The sequence below is a fragment of the Onychomys torridus genome, chromosome 1 (assembly GCF_903995425.1).
Source record: "Onychomys torridus chromosome 1, mOncTor1.1, whole genome shotgun sequence".
In the NCBI taxonomy this organism is placed as follows: Eukaryota; Metazoa; Chordata; class Mammalia; order Rodentia; family Cricetidae; genus Onychomys; species Onychomys torridus.
Genome location: NC_050443.1, coordinates 166,382,307 through 166,402,638, shown reverse-complemented (window position 1 = coordinate 166,402,638; position 20,332 = coordinate 166,382,307). Strand labels below are relative to the sequence as shown.

Genomic DNA, 20,332 nt, shown 5'->3' with positions numbered 1-20,332 from the left:
AGTGGCCCAGACTGGCCAAATCAGTTACCACCCGTACCCATATCCAGGACTTTGAGTTGCCCCACCCCAACAACTACCCAATCTATGACTTGCTGGAGTGTGTGAAGGGACAGATCATATAGAACCATAGCCACAGGCTCTCCATAACTTGGGGCAACAGCAGGATATTTGAGGGGAGTTTCAGTGAGGGTCTGGTATTGATGGTATACAAGAAGCTAGAGGCCTTGAACCAGACCAATAATTCATTGCAATGAATGTTTGCAAGTACAGCTGAATGGACAGAAGATTATTCTGCATGAAGCAGGTTCTAGTGCCAGTAAGACAAATGAAGAGGTACTGGAGAGGCAGGAAAGATGGAGGATTGAAGTGGAGTTTTTGTTTGTTTGGTTTGGTTTGGTTTTAATTAATATTTTTTAGAATTTTCTTTTGAGGGGATGCTACAGGGTGAGGGTGAATATGGAGGGACTAAGAAATAAGCAAGATTTGAGTACATGATGTGAAATTCCTAAATTCCTAAAGAATCAATAAAAATTATGTTAAGATATGTTATGTTATTTATTATCTATTTATTGTATGTGTGTGTATACACACATGCATGCCCTTACATAAGGGGGTCAGAGGACAATTTGTGGGAGTTGGTTCTCTCCATCCACCATGTGGGTCGCTGGATCAAATTCAGGTCATCAGGCTTGGTAGCAAGTGTCTTTACCCATTGAATATATCTTTACTTTGTAGCCCTGGCTGGTGGGGAATTCACTATGTAGGCCAGTTGGCCTCAGACTCACAGAGACTCACCTTCTTTTGCCTCCCAAGTGCTGAAGATAATTGTTTTAAAAACACAAAAGGAGCCCAAGTGTGGTAGTTTGTGCCTGTAATCCTGGCATGTGGGAAGGGAGACGGGGCATGTAGGTGGAGTTTTTTTGTTCCATCAACCTGCTCCCAAATAACCACACAGAGACTTATTATTAATTATAAATGCTCAGCTAATAGCTTAGGCTTTTTACTAACGGGCTCTTATAACTTAAATCAACCCATTTCTATTAATCTGTGTGCTGCCCTGAGGCTTGTTTACCTCATCTACATACTTCCCATCCTACCTCTACATCTCAGGGCATCTCCTCCTAACTCCGGAGACTCTGCTCCTCTTCTCCCCAGCATTCTCTTAGTTTGGTTCTCCCACCTAACCTTATCCTATCTAGCAGTAGGCCAGTCAGCTTCTTTATTAAACCAATCACAGTGGCATATATTCACACAGTGTGAAAGAATATTTCACAGGGAGACTGGGAGTTCAAACCTAGCCTGGGTTATAGATGAAACCTTGCTTTAGGGAGACAGAAAGAGGGGGAGAGAGAGAAGAAAACAGGAGGATAGAGAAAAAGGTAATAGCTAACACTTCTTCAGAAAATAAGAATTAAGATTGAATTTATAAATTATTAATAACCTACACAAACAGTGAAGCTTTTAACTGCCCCCCCCCCCCAGGTTAACATACTAGACTACTAGCATGTGCTCCCACGCAGACTCCAGCCCTCCACTCACTCTCACCTTTCTCCTACAGACGCTCACAAATTCAGGGGAAGTCACGATTTTGTGGATAGAGGATGGCACTTGTATAAGCAAGATTTTTCTGAGAACTCAGGTAAGTGTACCTGACAAATCAGTGTTCAAAATATTTATTCCGGTTCCACTCGCCTTTCTAGCTCCCATCTCAGGGGTCTGTGGAAATCCTCGCTACTGCATTGTTTCACTTACCCAGAGTTTGAGAAGCCCCAATTTAGTCATACTCACCTGGCATAGTGCCAACCTCACACCACTATGTCAGAGAAGGGAACCATCCTGAAGGAGGGGGGTGAAGACACAGCAGAAAGCTCCCTCTCTGAAGGTCCCAAGCGTGTCTTCTAAGGGAGCAATCCCTGTGATTAAGAGGACCAGCAATGCTAATCAGCATAAGCTCAGCCCTGGAAAAAGGTCACATTCATCCCACCAAGCCCTAGAAATTATGGGAGGGGATTTCTTCATGGATATTCAGACTTTTGTAGAAGGAAGCCATCTAGATACTAGCTGACAAACACCCACAACATGTTCCTCAATATGACATCACTTCTGCACAAGTCACAGTACATTTTGCATAAAAATAATGTTTAAAAAAATGTAAAGACCTAATAAATAATAATGGTGTCGGATTTTTTTCATTGCATCCTAGAAGGTAGGGAAATTCCAGTCCTTCTCTCCTACAAAATTAAAAATTTCAATTACCTACCCTCCCAGAAAGTAACAATAAAAAGTCTTGTCTTAAAAGCCATGAAATATAGAACACTGCTAATCTGTGTGACAAAGGCCAGTATGTATCAGTTTCTATGAGAACTTCTAGAACTAAAGAGGCATTCCACATCCATTTCTGCAGACAAGCAAGTGAGTAACAATATCCTCAGGAAGCCGTATAACCAGGATTCACCTTGCTCCTCTTGGACAAGGCAGAATACAGCCACTGTCAGGTCTTGCTCGGCCTTCACTGAGCTCCAGGCCAGGCCTGGTACACGGCTGTGGTCCAGCCTGTGCTTGGGATACATGGGTCTTTCTTTCCTTATGGTAGATCCCACTGTACTACAGAGAGATTATCACCAGTGTAGCTGGAGACCTTCTCTCCAGGCCCCGCCAAGCCCTGTTATATTCTGACAGCCCACTTATAAAATAAACACACAGACGCTTATATGATTTAAACTGCTTGGCCTTTAGCTCAGGCCTACCATTGTCTAGCTCTTACTCTTATATTCAGCCCATTTCTATTAATCTATAATTTGCCACGTGGCTCGTGGCTTGCTGGTATCTTACATCTTCCTTGTCCTGGCGGCAGCTGGCAGTGACCTGTAGTTAGAGTTTTCCTGCCTGGCCCAGTCAGGACAAATCTCTCTTACCCGCCAGTCCCACAGTCGCTTAGACCCAACCAAGAAAGCACACAGAAACTTACATTGCTTACAAACTGTATGGCTGTGGCAGGCTTCTTGTTATCTACTTTTTCTATCTTAAATTAACCCATTTCTTCTTATCTATACTTTGCCACATGGCTTGTGGCTTACCAGTGTCTTTACATGTTGCTTCTCATGGCGGCGGCTGGCAGTGTCTCTCTCCAACCTTCTACTTCCCAGAATTCTCTACTCGCTTGTCCCGCCTATACTTCCTGCCTGGCCACTGGCCAATCAGAACTTTATTTACACAGAGCAATATCCACAGCACTTCCCCTTTTCTTTTTTTTTTTTAAGGAAGGTTTTAACTTTTAGATAGTACAATTACATATAACAAAACAATTATCAAGCAAGAATTACAGTTACAATATTAAAGAAGATATCCTATTTATCTTATATTTATGAGTCTAAGGTTTTATATCTAATGTATCTTTTATCATAACTGAGGAAATTATAACTATCTAGTCTTCAACCACATCAAAGACCTCAGAAGGATATAATATTACCTGAGAACCAGGAGAAGGATGTAAGCAACTTTTGGGAGTCTTGCAGGGTACACAGAGACAGCTGGCAGCCTGGACAGTCACCTAATGTTCCTTTGTAAAGTTGGGGCATCTGTTTTTAGCCCACAGGGCTAGAGTCTCTTGGTCACTTCTCTCAGTGTCCTATAGAATGTCTGGCAGTTTCCTTTGCGAAGCAGGAACCTGAAGGACCATTTTGTCAAGCAAAGTTCAGTGGTCACCTTTCTATGGGTCCTGCACGTCCAGTCGATCAAGCAGTCCAGGCAAGAACAGTTTCTTGCCCAAATGGCTATTTTTGCCAAGAAGAAGATAAACTCCATATGAAGTGTCTTCAATGCCCATCTTCCTCTCTGAAGTAAAACGGTGCTGCCAGGAGCAGACATGTCTCACTGTCCAGAAAGTCTAAATTTTAAAAATATTTTAAATGCCATATTCTGTAGACCTTTGAAGAGTTTGAAGATTACCTGTCTATCTGAAATATCTCTGTGTATACCTAGAAGACTTAACTAACATGGCTATGAGTATGATTATCATAGAAGACCAGTTATTAATCTATTTTTAATTATCTATTACAATTTTAAATGAGCTGTACAAACATAATATCTTAAACAAGAGTAGAAATATACACACAGTATAACAAAATTAACTTTAAGTTTGTATCAATAGACTAAAATCTAAACCAATGTAAAACATTTTAAACAAGTTGTTGCTCTTTAGAAGTAAGTTCCCTAATCTACCCTTTTATCCTATTATATCTATAACATATCCCCCTTTCTTCTTTAGAAAGAGATCTTATTTATAATCAACCTGCTTTAAAGAAAAATATTGGTTTTTCTCTGTCCCACACCAGAGGGCTCTTCTGATTTGGGACACGAGAATCTCTTAACCTTTTCTTTTAGCAACATGTCTGGGTTTAGAGAAGGAGTGAGCCAATTCCATCTCCAAAGCCAGCTTGATAATTTTGGGAATGTGGGCGTAGTTTCTCTTATTACTTCCTGCTGGAGGGGGGCGCTGTATCTTATGGGGACACAAAGAAAATTTTAGGATTATAGAGTAGTCCATTAGGGTGAACCTCTGAGCCAGTTGCCTTGAAACCATTCTGGATGTCAGATCATCTGGGCCATGGTGTCATCGGAGACCTTTCAGGTGGTCTTGGCTGATCAAACCTGATATAGCTTAATCTGGAACAAATCCACAGCCTCTGGCTTTCTGTGGAAACAAAAGCAGAGACTCTTTTCCAAAGTAACATATCCTTATATCCAAATTTTGAAGTCAAGTTACCTTTAAAATTTACATATTTATTTAACTCAACAGCTTTTACGATCAAATCTTTTTCTGTAGTTAAAAGTCCCAAAGACAAGACAAACCAGATTCTCTGTGTAATATCCATCTTTGTAAGATTGAAACGCCTCTGTGGCTGCTGGCTCCACCTCAGCTTCCCAACATGGCAGTGGTTCAGTTTACCACCAACTCTGTGTCTGGAGCCATGTGTACCATCAACTATCAGAAGCAGTTCTATTAAAGCATCGAATAGCCCAGAAACCTTTTTTTTTTTTTTTTTTTTTTTTTAACTAGCAAAGGCTAAATCCACCATGCAGCAGAGTAAAGTGCCGCTTGTAGACTCCTCATTCCTGCCACATGGCAGGTCAGACACACATGCCAGAAACCCGCCACAGTAGCTCAAACCGGCAGGCTGCTGCTAACTTGAGAGAGACAATTAGGAAGCTGTTTTTACCACCGTCTTAGAATCTTTTTTCTCAGGTTTTAGGTGGAAACTCTTGCCAACACGTTGGACGCCATTTGTAGTTAGAGTTTTCCTGCCTGGCCCAGTCAGGACAAATCTCTCTTACCTGCCAGTCCCACAGTCGCTCAGACCCAACCAAGAAAGCACACAGAAACTTACATTGCTTACAAACTGTATGGCTGTGGCAGGCTTCTTGTTATCTACTTTTTCTATCTTAAATTAACCCATTTCTTCTTATCTATACTTTGCCACATGGCTTGTGGCTTACCAGTGTCTTTACATGTTGCTTCTCATGGCGGCGGCTGGCAGTGTCTCTCTCCAACCTTCTACTTCCCAGAATTCTCTACTCGCTTGTCCCGCCTATACTTCCTGCCTGGCCACTGGCCAATCAGAACTTTATTTACACAGAGCAATATCCACAGCAGTGACCCCTTCTCCCTTCCTGTTTTCTCAGTTCTCCTCTCTCTTAGTCCCGCCTATACTTCCTGCCTCGCTACTGACCAGTGTTGGTTTTTGTTTTGTTTTGTTTTTTTTTTTTACCAATGAATCCTCCACAGCACACTGGACAGACCCAGTTATGCTGAGGCCAATATTTCCGCCTCTGCCATAGCTGTCTCCCTGTGAACACTTTAGGCAGTAGTTCTCACAGAGCCCCCAGCACCACCATGGCTAGATGCCCATACTGCAGGGGCTTCCCTTGCTGTCTGTCACCCGTGAGAGGACATGAGACTCCCTTGGCTGCTGCTGTTTAGAGTAGCTCACTATAGCTCTAGAATGCAGGAGTATTTCAGTTGATAATCTGAGGAGCATTTCTCTCTCTCTACCCCCAGAGGTCCTATCCTATAAAGGCTTCAGTTACTATGTAAGAAGAGCCCGCCGAAGGGAGCCAGGTAGAGAGAGGCACATGCTGAGAGAGGGCATGGTGGCTAAAATGCCTGCTGTGCAGCTATAAGGACCAGGATCTCCAGCACCTGTGTAAATGCTGTGCACATGTGATGGGCATCTGTACTCCCAGTGTGTAGGAGGCAGAAACAGGCCTTAGTGGAGCAAACTGGCTGGCTGGAGTAGCTGGGTCAGCAGGCTCTGGGTTCAAACAAGAGACCCTGCCTCAGTATATAAGGTGGAGAGCAACCGAGGAAGATGGCTGATGGCCATCTTTGGCCTACACTGCACACACACACATGTATGTGGACCCTCACACGTGCACACATGTATGTGGACTCTCACACATGCACATACTGCACCACAAGTGTAGCATGAATCTTAAAGAGTCTTATTAGTAAAAACAAACCTGGAGCCAGGTATTGGAGTTAATGCTGGAAGATCAGAGAAGCAGAACAAGCCACAGCTACCTCGTCTTGCCAGTTCCTTGGCTGATCCTCTTTCCTCAGACTGGAAGCTTCTGTGTCCTCATCTGAATGGCTCTCAGCTGAACTGCTGCTCAAAAGCCAAAAAGCTTAACCAGCCAAAAGCTTCTAGTTTCTGGGCCTCACACCTTATATACCTTTCTGCTTTCTGCCATCACTTCCTGGGATCAAAGGCTCACTTCCTGGGATTAAAGGTGTGAGTCACCATGCCTGGCTGTTTCCAGTGTGGCCTTGAACTCACAGAGATCCAGATTGATCTCTGTCTCAGGAATCCTAGGATTAAAGGCATGTGCTACCACTGCCTAACCTCTATGTTTAATATTGTAGCTGTTCTGTTCTCTGACCCCTAGACAAGTTTATTGGGGTGTACAATATATCAACCACACACAAACTCACGCAAAAAAAGAAAGAAAGAAGCCCACTTGGTAGAAGAATGCGCTGTTTTGAAAGTCAAAGCCAATTTTACTTGTTGTCCTCACAGCAGCTGACAGATTTCCATCTGGCTTGCCCTCTCCTTTTCCTTCTCAAACCCCAATAAAAAATGTCCTTGGGTTTCTACCGGAGTCCAGTTCTTCATCCCTTTGTATATGAGATATATACTCTGTAAGTGGACCCCATGCTTCCCTGTGACATGAGGGACCCCGTGTTTCCCTGTGACACAACAGCTTAGTTTTCTTAAATCCTCTTTAGATCCTATTATTCTCGTTTTTTAGCATGAAAATACCACATAGATCTTCCTGTGGTCGCTTCTGCACTCTGACCAGTTCAGGAATGTTGACTTTCTGAAAAGAAATATGTACCATAACAATCTTGTAGGCTTTTCAAAAATTCTAAGCATTTGAGGTGGGGTGGGGGTAGGCAGAGGATGAAATAGAGGGCTTGGAGCATGCTAAGAATGAGCTCTACAGCCTGAGCTACATGCCCAGCCCAGTAGGTGCCTTGTATATGGAGCAGGCCTCATTCTCTGGGGTTTATCTTAACAGGCAACAGCTCTGGGATGCTCCCCTTCCTCCTTGTCAGCTGTTGTGGGGACAATGGATGGCTATCTATTCTTCCTGGACATCCAGAATGTGGAGTTCCCTCGGGTGATTCACAGGACCTTCCTCTCCGAGTCAGCAGTGAAGATCTTGACGTAAGTATCTCCTATCATCAGGCCTATCAATAGGGGCTCCGGCAAAGCATCCTGTTTTTTCAGTTTTACACTTCATTTATTTTGAACATCCACTCTGTTCAGCATTCAAAAAGTACAAAGGCACACAGTAGAAAATCCCACACACAGCTCCCTCCCAGGAGCAGCCTAGAATCCATTTCCAACATCACCTTCCAAAGACATCTTTATCCACAAATAAACAAAAGACCAGAATTTCTCTTCACTTACATGGTCTTCAAATAATGAGAGAGGCAGGAGTGTGCTCTTGTGTGAGGATGCATGAATCTGTGCAAGCATGTTGGCCAGAGTCCAATCTTAGGTATTTCCTCAGATGCCATTCAGCTTGTTTGGGGGGCTGGGTTCTCTCACTGGGCCTTGAACTCACTGATTGGGTTAGGCTAGGTGTGTTGGCCAGTGAGGGCCAGAGATCTTGTCTCCCACCTCCCCAGCCCTGAGGTCATGTACAGATGCCACTATGGCTTTCTTTCAGGCAGGTGCTGGGGCTGGAACTCTGGTCCTTGCACTTTATCAACTGAGCTGTCTCACCAGCCCCACTGGAGAATGTTCAATATCCATATTAAAGGCCAGCCCCACGCTTCTGTCCGGTGGCATGGGATTCTATTATCCACATTTTGTCTTTTTCTCAAACAGTAGTACACTGATGGGTGTTTAAATTATTTCAAATCCTTTGAAGCAATATTTTCAAGGAGATTTCTGCTGGTTTCTAACATTATTATAGAAAGTGATGAGTTTCGTGATAACGTTTTCATACTTTGTTTTCATTCACCTCTGTTCCCATTTCCCTTCCCCTTTGTTGCCCTCAAGATCCATTTTCTGCTTCCATGGTTCATTATTTTCTTCTTTCCTTCCCTCCTTAAGATCTCTTTTCCCTCTTATGACCCTTTCCCTCTCTCTCTCTCTCTCTTTCTCTCTCTCTCTCTCTCTCTCTCTCATGTACACACACACACACACACACACACAAACGAGTGCATGCACACACACTAAAATCTAGACTCTGCATGTGCGATAAAGAATGTAGTGTTGTCTCTCTGAATCTGGCCTATTTAGTTTATCATAACAGTTTCCAGTCTCACCCATTTTCTTAAAGAGGTCGTGATTTCTTGACAGTTATTTTTTTACTCTTTTTCTTTCTACTTTTCCTTTATTGAAAATAGGTATTTTCATTCAATATATTCTGATTACAGTTTCCCCACCCCCAATTCCTCTGAGAGCCTCCCCACCTCCCCTCCCATCAGAATTCACCCCTTTTCTGACTCTCATTAGAAAACAAACAGCCATCTAAAGAATAATAATAAAATATGACAGAAACAAATCAGAATAGGACAAAACAAATAGAAGAAAAAGAGCCAAGGAAAAAGCACAAGACATACATCTAGACAGAGAAACACAGATTCACACACACACACACACACACACACACACACAGGAATCCCATAAAAACACAAACGTGAAAACCATAATATATATGCAAAGTACCTATAATGTAAATAAAATAAAATAATTTAAAAAATAAATATCCTGTCTAAACATTGAGACAAAGAATCTCCAAAGATGCCACTGAATTCTTTTTGTGTGGGCCATCTACTGAAGGACATGGGGCCTACCCTTAAGAGTGGTTTGTATCCCCAGGGAGACTGTTGGGGAGAACTAGTTATCCATTTGTGAGTAGTGATCAATTGGAGATAGCATCTACAGCTTCTCAGTTAGGGAGGGGACACGTCCACTTCTATCAGCGCTGGGACCCCATTTGGCACAGACCCATGCAGGCCCTGTGCATGCTGCCAGTCTCTGTGAATTCATATGTGCGTTGGCACAAGGCCTTGTTTCCTTGGTGTTCCCCACCCCCTCTGGCTTTGACAATCCTTCCACCTCCTCTTCCACAGGGTTCCTTGAGCCCTAAAGGGGGCAGGGCATTTGTGGAGACATCCCATTTAGGACTGGATGTCCCAAGGTCTCTCACTCTCCACACACTGTCAAGTTGTAGGTCTCTGTATTTGTTCCCATCTGCTGTGGGAAGAAGCTTCTCTGATGGTGACTAGGCAAGACGCTGATCTATGAGTATAGCAGGAAGTCATTAGGAGTCATGTTATGGCTGCGTTCCTTTAGCAGAACACTAGTATTAGGGTTTCCCCTAGGTCTCCGACTTATCCAGCCTCAAGCTTTAGCCAGGGATGGACTCCGTCTCATGGAGTGGGCTTTAAATCCAGTCAGATAGTGGTTGGTGACTTCCACAAGCTTCGTGCCACTGTTGCCCTAGCACATCCTGCAGGCGGTTCACCATTGTAGACTTAAGGGCTTGTAGCTGGGTTGGTGCTTACCTTTCTACTTTGGTAACAAGAGTACCTTCCAATGCTGTGAACAGGGGTGAATATGAACAGTCAGTAGGGGTGAAGGCACTGTGTAGGCACCAGCTCGACTTCTCCATGTTCAAGGTGTATAGGTGCTGTCTTCAGCAATGGAGCTTTGCTGTCAGTTTGTGGAGAGCAATTAATAGCCTTGACAATAGCCTGAGTTCTTTGGGGGTTCCTATGAAGTCCCTTTGGCCAATAACTTGATTAGATGCAACCCATTTCCAGTGCTGGAAGTTTCATTTGGTGACAAGAGATATCCAGTTGGGGCTCTGTCTCCTCCATTATTTGGTAATTTCATTTAGAGTGTGACACACACACACACACACACACACACACACACACACACACACACACATTAGGAAGCTTCTATTGTATTAGGTTTTCATATGACCCCCTCCCCAAGTTTTAGCAATTCTTCCCAATTTATTCCCTCCCTCCCTTCCCTTTTTCCTCCCTCTCCCTATAAGATCCTCCTGTTCCAATCTCCCCTCTCATCTATCCATATCTGTTATATTTTCCCCTCCTAAGGAGATCCATCCATCTCTCCTAGTCCCTTACCCAAGACTTAACCTCTGTGGATATACATATTGGAGCTTACTTATTGAAGATTTAACAGTCACCATCCACACATAAGTGAATACGTACTGTATTTGTCTTTCTGGGTCTGGGTTATCTCACTCAAGATGATTTTTTTTCTAGCTCCACCCATTTGCCTGTGAATTTCATGGGGTTGTTTGTTTGTTTGTTTTTCATAGCTGATATTGAATTCCCAGGATCCTGGGGGATTTTGCTACGTCCAGCATGGGATATCTGAGGGGAAAAAAAAATCTACCTACACTATGTTCTTATGTCTGTTAACTTTATCCCTCTAAGACAAAATTCTATCAATACAGCTAAGGCTCTGTCAGGCATTCAGGGCAGGAATAACTCTAGACATACCAAGCTCTTTATCTATTTACCTTATTTCTCTGGTCTGAAATCCTGTCTACATAGTTTTAGTTCGTCCAGTTCCCTAGTTTATAGTCCTGCTAATGACTAAACTCCAGCCTCATCTTCATCCTCTGTTTCCTCGTTCTCCATTTCCTCTACTCTCTACTCCTGGCACTCAGAAAACTCTATCTGAGATCTGCTTACCTTCTACAAAACCTCTGTCTTCCTCTCTTTTCTCTCACTAAGCTGTTCTGTCTCTTTCTACAGAAAATGCCTGCTCTTTCTTTCCCTGGGCATGCAGTTCTCTGCCTCCTCAGGAATGTTGTTCCACCTTACACCTTGATGTGTAAAAACATCTTTTGTTCTCAGTCAATTGCTCTGGAGAGCCACTAGGCTTCAAGGTGAGGCAATGGTCAGAGCTTCATTTGCACAAGAAACAAAGCTATGTGTCTCCAGCCAGTTTGTCTCCTAGGCTCAGCATGGGAGTTAGTAACCTAGGAGTTCAGCATGTCTGGAAATATTTGGGCAGGCAAGAATTTTATAGTAGAAGACAGCTGGAATATTAAAGGCTGGATAACACCAAATATTCATAATAAATGGCTTGCCTCTTGACACACCCTTGGCCGGTCAAAGTACAGCTTTAATACACAGCTGAATCTCTATAATATATTCTTGCAGCCCGCAAGAAGCTGAGTTATTTCATTGTGTAAATCTACCACATTTTCTTCATCTATCCATCCATTGATGGCCATCTAGGCTGTTTCCAATTTCTGGCTATTATGAATAGAGAGGCAGTGAACACGGATGAGCAAGTGTCTCTGAGGTAGAATGAAGTGTCCTTTGCGTATATGACAAAGAGCCAAGAGTGCTGTAGCTGGATCTTGAGGTGGATCTATTCCCAGCTTCCTGAAGAACCACCACACAGTTTCCATAGTGGCTGTACAAGTTTGCACTCTACCAGCAATGGAGGAGGGTTCTCCTTACTCTGCTTCCTCACCAGCATGAGCTGTCATTTATTGTTTGTTTTGTTTTGGTTTTTGGGTTTTGTTTTTTGTTTTTGGGGGTGTTGTTTATTTGTTTGTTTTTGCAGGAGAGGAAATGGGGCAAGAAATGATTTATTTCATCTTAAAGATTAGAGTCTATCATGAAGGGAGTCAGGAACCTGGAACCAAGAGCTGAGACAGAGGCAGTGGAGAAATGCTACTTACTGGCTTGCTCAGTCTGCTTTCTTACACAGCCTTGAACCATCCGCCCAGGGATAATGTCACCCACAGTGGGTTCAGCCCTCCCACATAAATCATTAGTCAAGAAAATGCCCCTACAGACTTACCTACAGGCCAATCTGATATTGTCATTTTCTTAGTTGAAGTTCTCTCTTTCCAGATGACCCTGGCTTGTGTCAAGCTGACCAAGCAGATAAAATCCAACCAACAGAGTTACTTACAGGACTATGGATGAGGGTTACTTATAGGAAGCAGAAATGACTCAAAGACAGCTGCATCACCAAAGCCCACCCAAGAATGGGACAGCTCACAAAAGCTGGGAACCTGGAGCCCACTACACAGCTTGTAGGAAGTTCAACAGGGAGAAGAGGGTCCTTCCAGGCAGCTTGACTGGCCTCTGTGTCTTCTATGCACCTCAGGTGGTCTCTTTCCTTCAGGCTGCTGGGGTTGGGCAGAGCCTCCTGTGGGCAGCTCAGCTTGACTGAGCCAATCTCTCAGCAGGACTTACTGCTTGCAAGTGCTTTGGAAGGGAGGGACCAAGAAAACCTGGTCAGTTTCAGGGACTTCACGCTGTTTTGAGTTGTTTATTGCCTGAGCCTAAACAAATTTTCTGCAATATAGAAAGTTTCACCCTCCCTTAGAATATCCTGTTTCACCTTCCTGTAAACATCTGATCTAAAATATCCTGTTATTTCACACACTCGAACACCCCTTTCTACACCCAGGGTTTTCAGAAGTTTGCCTTCTAGATGGAAGATGTTAATCTCCAGGGAAACTGCTACCCAAAACTGGGTCGTATAGTATTTCAACTTTGAATTTTTAAAGAAACTTCTGTACTTATTTCCATACTGGCTACACAAGTGTAGAGCCCCGCCACCAGCAAATAAAGGGTTCGTCTTCCCTGTGTCCTTACTTCATTTGTTTGTTTTCTTGGTGATAGCCATACCATCTGGGATGAGTTAAACCCTCAAAGACATTTCCATTGCATTTCCCTGATGTCTAGGAATGGGGAATACTTTTTCAAACATGTATTTGAAAATGACTCTTTGTAGTCAGGGATCGTTCGTGGTTTTTATATGAATTTTAAGATTATGTTTTTCTAGTTCTGTGGAGAAAGTCGCAGAAATTTTGATGAGGATTGTGTCACATCTGATGTAGTTGGAGAGCTTCTTTCTAGGTGCCACCAAGCCCTCACGGTCCCTCAACCCACAGAACATCCCACAGCACTTTTGGTAATAGAAACATTGTCACAACACTAATCCTGCCAATCCATGAACCCAGAAGGTCTTTCATCTTCTATGTCTTCACCTTCTTTCTTCAATGGTGTGTAAAGTTTTCATCACAGAGGTCTTCCACTGCCATGGTTAGGTTTATTCTTAGGTTTTGTTTTGTTTTTTGATCTGTTGTAAATGGGATGTTTTCCTAAGTTTCTTTCACAGCACTTTTTCATAAAAGATACTAGATTTTGAGTATAGATTTTATATTGTTACTCAGCTAAAAGTGTTACCTCATCAAAGAGTTTTCTGGTAGAGTCCATAGGGTCTTTTAAGTATAGTATCGTGTGACTTGCAAATTGGATATTTTGATTTCCTATATTCATCCCTAATTTCCTTTTCCTTCTCTTGTCTGATTGTCCTAAGACTTTTGGCATCGCATGAAATAGAATGGGGGGGGGGGGGGGGGGGGGGTTGGCATCCTTTTTGCTTTTAGGTACTAATAGAAATGCTCTCAATGTTCCCCAAATTTTAGAATTTGGACTATGGAGTCTTTATTATACACAGATATGTTCTTTGAATTCCTTGAATTTTTTTAAGGATTTTTATTATGAAGGGACGTTGAACTTTGTCAAAGCCTTTTCTGTGTTGAGACGATTAGGTGATTCCTCTTATTAAGTCTATTTGTATGTTGTTTTGCATATATTATTTTGCATATGTTAAATGTACCTTGTATCTCTAAGATTAAACCAATTTATTCATGATGTCTAAACTGTCCCTGCTGATCTCTATGGCCTCCAGCACAGAGGAAGTCAGAGTGACTTCCCTCTTTGGCCTTTGTTCTTCTGTACCATGTCTTCTTGTGTGGGCCACCTCTTCCCCAGACCTTTTTTTCTTTCTTTTTCTTCTCTGATTCATATTGTTTCATTCTTTTCTATTTTGATAAACTTGTAGAAATGCTTCAATACATTCCTCCCCTTTGTCCATGTGGCAGTTGTAAGGTACTGAAATGTCACATCCATCACTGGCAAATCTCTGCCAATGCATTCTACCAATTTACCGTGAAACATCTGCCTATGCATTTCCTGAGTATTTTTTGGTTGGCTGGATGTTTGTGTTTTTTTTTTTGTTTCTATGCTGAGGATTGAGCCCCAGGCCTCCTGTGTGTTAGTCAAGCCCTCTACCACTGAGTTACATCTCCAGCCCTCCTGAGTCTTGATTATGTATTTGTAAGTTAAATTTGGGGTAGTATTGGCTCAGAGGGTATGACTACCTCAACGTGTAGATAAAGTTTTTTATAAGGTCAGAGAACATTTTAAAATCACAAACCCTAGGGCTGGGGATGTGGCCTAATGGTAGATGGGCTGCCTTACATGCACAAGACCCTCAGTTCCATCCCAGCAGCACAAAATAAATGAATATATAAGTAAATGTCAACACTGTAAGAGTGACTGCTTTTCAATGTGTTTTTGTGGTCAATCATCCTGCAAGTATAGTTGAAAGTTTTCCTGTGTCCTGCCTGGCCCACAAATCTCTCACCCACATCTCAATCCCATAGCCTTTTATAAAGTAATCACTCAGAAGCTTATAATAATTATAACTGCTTGACCATTAGCTCAGGCTTATTACTGACTAGCTCTTACACTTAATTAACCCATAATTCTTATCTATGTTTAGCCATGAGGCTTGGTACCTTTTCTAAGTTCTGCCTTGTCATCCTGCTTCCTCTGTGTCTGGCCAGCAACTCCTAATTCAGCCCTTCCTCTTCCCAGAATTCTCCTTGTCTGCTTATCCTGCCTATACTTCCTGCCCTGGCTACTGGCCAATCAGCATCTTATTTATCAACCAATCAGAGCAACACACATTCACAGCATACAGAACAATATTCCACAGCATGCAAGCCCACTTATCACCAAGCTGATGAAACAAGCATAATCTGGATATTGGATTTCTTTTCTCCTAGTTATGACCAGCAAGGAATTTTTCTGTTAGTTGGAACAGTGGATGGAAACATCTTTGTCATCGATGCCAAACCCTCAAACTCATTTCAGATTTTTGGATACACTGGTATGCTACAGCATATTTGTTTGTTTTAAATTTAGATCACTTTACATCAAAGAGTTTAAAGTTAAAAATTAGAATTACAGCAAAACAATTGCATACATCATTTTTTTTTTCTGAAAAAAAAAATACTTTAAATAGAAGTTAAATTCCCATGTTATATTTAGAGAAATTTGGAATATTGGAGTTGTCTGGTATGCATTTGATGTTAAAATCAAACTTATATCAACTACTGAATTAATTAGTGAATTTTGATATTATAAGGAGAGGAAAAGCTGGGAATCCAGCAGACATCCTTCTCCTCTCACTGAAACTACAAGCAGATTAGGAAGCAGTGAAGAAAACCAAGGATGTTTCAAGTAGTGAGGGTCCCGCACCATCCCCCAGAAATAGTCAAGGGAAGACAGAGTGGTTGAAAGTTCAGACAAGTGTGAGTAGACAGGCTCAGAAGTCCCCATGTTGCTCAGTCAGCCGGTGTTCCTGAGAGACGGGCTGATGGGTCATGGAGGAAATGGGTGAGAAACGGAGTCAGTATACGGCAAGATGATGTGGTAGGCTTACAGAGATTGAAAGATAATGTGGCAACTGTCAGGGGCAAGGAAAATAGAAGGAAGGTCCCTAGCTGAAGGCCGGAGCCTCCTGCAGGAAGAAGAGAAGGCCTCAAAGAGGACACAAAGAGATGAAAAGCAGTGGTTGGTGTTGTGTTGTCTTAATGGGCTCAAAATCACAGACAGACTCGTGACTGACCCTTGCATCCCATCAAGGCCAGGAAATGAAGAGAGATGATGGAAATAAATAGGAAAAAAAGAGAGAGAGAGAAAGAAAGATCTAGGAAAATGTCATTGCAACTGAATTTTCTGAGCTGTTCCCAGTCTTCCTTTTTATGGAAGGTAGAAGCCAAATTGTTGAGTGCCTTGCAAGAAGGAAGAAATTGGCTGAACTGTCTGTCCAGTGTTGGGTGAGAGGTAAATGTGGCATAGCATAGGTTAATGAGCAGGATTTTCCAAGGGTCAAATTCAGAATCAGATGCATTTCTACTTCACGATCAATAATGCCAAGAACACTGGTATGTGAGGCTGCCTAGTGCAGGAGCCCTGGAACTGGGGGGCACAGCTGTTCAAAGAGCCAGGACATGGACACACAGGCTACAAATGAGAGGAACAAAGATGGCACACGAAAATGCAACTTGGTGTGTGTGTGTGTGTGTGTGTGTGTGTGTGTACAAAATATTAAATATTAACAAAAGACCATGTTGAGAGCTGGGGAAAAGTAGAATCTCTTATATCTTAATTAGAATAATGCAAGAGTCTTCAGACTCAGCCAATGACCCATTTCCTTTCAGAGACGAGCAAAGACATTCTGCAGATATCCACGGTGTCTCTTCCGATGTCAGACGTGGTGGACGTGCTGGTACTGTCCTCCCTTCGGGAAGCAGGAAGAAGCAGGCTGGAATTCTTCAGCCTGCCTGTCAAGTTATCACGAGGTGACACAAAACAAGCAGCCGCCTCCTTCCGCCTGGCCCAGATGAGTTGCCATAGCTGTTTTCTAGTTCCTTTTGGTTGGTGTTCCTCTGGCAAGGAGGTTGAATGGCTGCCCTCTGAGAGTCTTTAAAAATGAAAACCCGGTGAGGAGGGCAGGGAAGGGCTTAAGCAGTGCGAAATGTGGACTTTCTTCCAAGGACTCAGGAATGTTTATTTGATTTTTTTTTTTTAATAAGAGAAAAGAAACAAGAATAGCTGCCATGCTGTGTGGATCTGTCATTTTGTGATGGGTCTCATTCTGCAGTTTTAAATATGCACAGTTAATTGGGATGCTTTACAGTATAGTTACCTAGGATTAGGAAACCAGCTCACTGGATTAAAAGGCATGAGGAAACAGATACTCTTTTTTTATCTCGGATGATAAGTTTATATAGCTAGAAATTTTGCTAATATAGAATTACAGAAAATAAGAAGAAAAACCTCAAAGTACTTTTTTATGTTTTAATTAAGAATCAATAACAACAACAACAAAAGCCAGGCATGGTGGCACAGCCTTTAATTCAAGCTCTTTGGAAGCAGGGAAAGGGAAGGAGGGTGGGAAGGAGGGCTAATGTCTGTAATCTCAGTACTCTGGAGGCTGAGGCAGGAGGATTGTTGCAAGTTTGAGGCCAATAACACTTTTATCAAAAAAAAAAAATCAAGAAAAAAATCTTGGTATTGTTATGCTTATTTTAATGTTAATCTTTAAGCTAATTTATGAAATGAAAGGCTGTGAAATACAGTTTAGTATCTCTGGTTAAGGTAAATTATTTTAACTTTTTTTTTTTTTAATCACCAAATAGCCTCTCACCTATTAATCAAATGTTTAACTCCCCCCACCCCCCCCCAAGACAGGGTTGCTGTGTAGCTTTGGAGCCTGTCCTGGATCCACCTGGCTCTGCCTCCCGAGTGCTGGGATTACAGGCGTGCGCCACCACTGCTGACAGTTTAACTTTTTAGTTTGCCTTTCATAACTGTTCCCACTGATTTCCAGAGTGAGACCTCAGGTGCATTGAGCTCTGCTCTCCTCCTCCTCTTTAGCTCCTCTCGCCTTTTCGGACGAAAGAGGAAGACTGAAGGATGACTTCGTTCGCAAGTTCCTGTATGAGGTGGAGCACATGCTGTCCTCGGCTGTGCTGGACTTTGAAAGCAGCACGATCTACGGCTTCTGCAGCCAGGTGCCGTACATCTGTAGCTATCTGCTTCCTGAGAAGGTACGCCAGACTCCCCGAGATCCTCTCGGCTGCCTTGGCCGACTAATTCTACCAGCAGCGGCTTTGTTACAGTAGCAGCATCACCTTCTGTCAGATGCACAGGAGTTGCTGGTTAATCCATCCCAAACACAACCGAGCGACCTCACGCTTCTACCGCAGACAGCGTTCTTGTCAGATAAACATGCAGGGGATAGAGTATTTATTTAGTGCCTAACAAATACCTGGCATTAGGTCTGTTCCATAGACGCCAGCGGCTATAAGGTAGGTCATTTTCGGTGACACTTTATACCCAGGCCCTAAGTAAAACTGCACAAAATAATTCAACTATGTTTCTGTCCTGTTACTTCAAACTGCTTCCGTTCTGGGGCACCTCCTGCTGCGCATCCCAGCCCAGAGTCTTGCTTGCTGCCTTTGGCCACTCAGCATCCCCCACTGATGCCTGTCTTCAGATCCCTGGGAAGAGACTCTACCCCATGCTTCTCTAAATTATCTTTATCGCCATTCAGCTCTCTCTCGGTGTAGCTGGCATTAGACATAGAAATTAAGAAAAAGAAGAGATGGTTTGTGGTAACGGAAGATTTGAGGAAACTGTTGGGGAAGAAGCAGTATGTATGCTGGACTTTGATTTGTACGTGGAAAAATAACGTGTGTGCCCTGAGGAAGGAGGAAAGTGGAACAGCATTGGTGGGATGGAGTTGAGAAGGACATTTCAGACAAAAGGAAGGTCACATCTGAAGCATGGAGAAGGGGATACATGGGACACATAGTGAGGACATTGACAACTTGTATTTTGATTTGTACGTGATGGTATATAAAAATGATGACTGAATAGGGAGCCTGCATGGGACCCACCTAGGCCCTCTGCATGTGGGTGACAGTTATGTAGCTTGGTCTGTTTGAGGGGCCCCTGACAGGGGGACCGGGATCTGTTCCTGGCACATGAGATAGCTTTTTGAAACCTATTCCCTATAGTGGGACACCTCGCTCAGCCTTGATGTGTGGGGACAGGACATGACTTGGTCCTGCCTCAACTTGATATGCCGTGCTTGGTTGACTTCCATGGGAGGCCTTACCCTTTCTGAGGAGTGGATGGGGAGAGTGTAGAAAGGATATGGAGGAGGGAAACAGGAGGAGAGGAAGGAGGGGAAACTGTGGTTGGTATGTAAAATAAATTTTTAAAAAATTTAATAATAAAAAAATAAAAAATGATGGCTGAAAACAAAGACCCTCAGTGTAGGCTTGGGCCCTTAATGGCAGAATCGTGTATGAAGAAGCCATTCCTGGCCTGGAATGTAGATCTGTGTTTAAGGGTATTTGCTTATTATGCATAGGAGCCTGGGTTCCATCCAAGTATCAAAATAAATGAATAAACAAGAACCTGACCACTTATGTTCTTGTCTGAGAATGCTGTCCTTGGAAATAAGTCTACATGGGGCAGAGTAGGCACCTGTGTCTATCCCACATAGTAATTGTGTCTCTACAAATAAAAGCTGGTTTTGCTGGCCAAGAGCATATTTATTTATTTACTTATTTATTCATTATACAAGCCAAAGACGCCAGTGGCCTGATCTTTTTCATAATGTTCTTCTTTGCTTTGATTTACAGGACCACACTGGCATTTGTATACTTAAGCCACACCAAAAAGTCCAAAGCAAACAGTATGGATCTGGAATGATCTATATGTCTTCACATGGATTATGGCTCCTGACAATAGCTAAATGTGGATTTCTCTTTATCCGAGATATTTTCAGTCTGGTAAGTTTTAAAAAGAATGTCTAATCAGGGAGGGGGGTGGTGTTAGAGGTTGCTCAGTGGTTAAGGACATTTGTTGCTCTTGCAGAGGACTCGGGTTCAGTTTCTAGCATCCATTTGGTGGATTACAACCAGTTCCAAGGGGTGCAGCACCCTCTCCTGGCTTCCATAGGCACCAGGCACACCTATGGTACACATACATACATGCAGACAAAACACTCATACACATAAAATGAAAATAAATCTTTTAAAGAATTCTATAAAAAATATATGGGGAAAGGGCCAGAGAGATGGCTCCCTG

General features: G+C 42.8%; 1 protein-coding gene across 3 annotated transcripts in view; it reads left to right on the top strand.

Moving 5' to 3' along the window:
* Nucleotides 1–20,332, top strand: part of Cfap43 (cilia and flagella associated protein 43) — a 100,970-nt gene that overhangs the window by 36,693 nt on the left and 43,945 nt on the right. For all 3 annotated transcript variants that reach the window (XM_036171992.1, XM_036172000.1, XM_036171986.1), the window contains exons 10-15: nt 1,559–1,639; nt 7,579–7,727; nt 15,448–15,551; nt 16,888–17,028; nt 18,107–18,279; nt 19,885–20,034. In XM_036171992.1, coding sequence (XP_036027885.1) covers nt 1,559–1,639; nt 7,579–7,727; nt 15,448–15,551; nt 16,888–17,028; nt 18,107–18,279; nt 19,885–20,034 — 798 coding nt within the window. The remainder of the gene's footprint in view (nt 1–1,558; nt 1,640–7,578; nt 7,728–15,447; nt 15,552–16,887; nt 17,029–18,106; nt 18,280–19,884; nt 20,035–20,332) is intronic.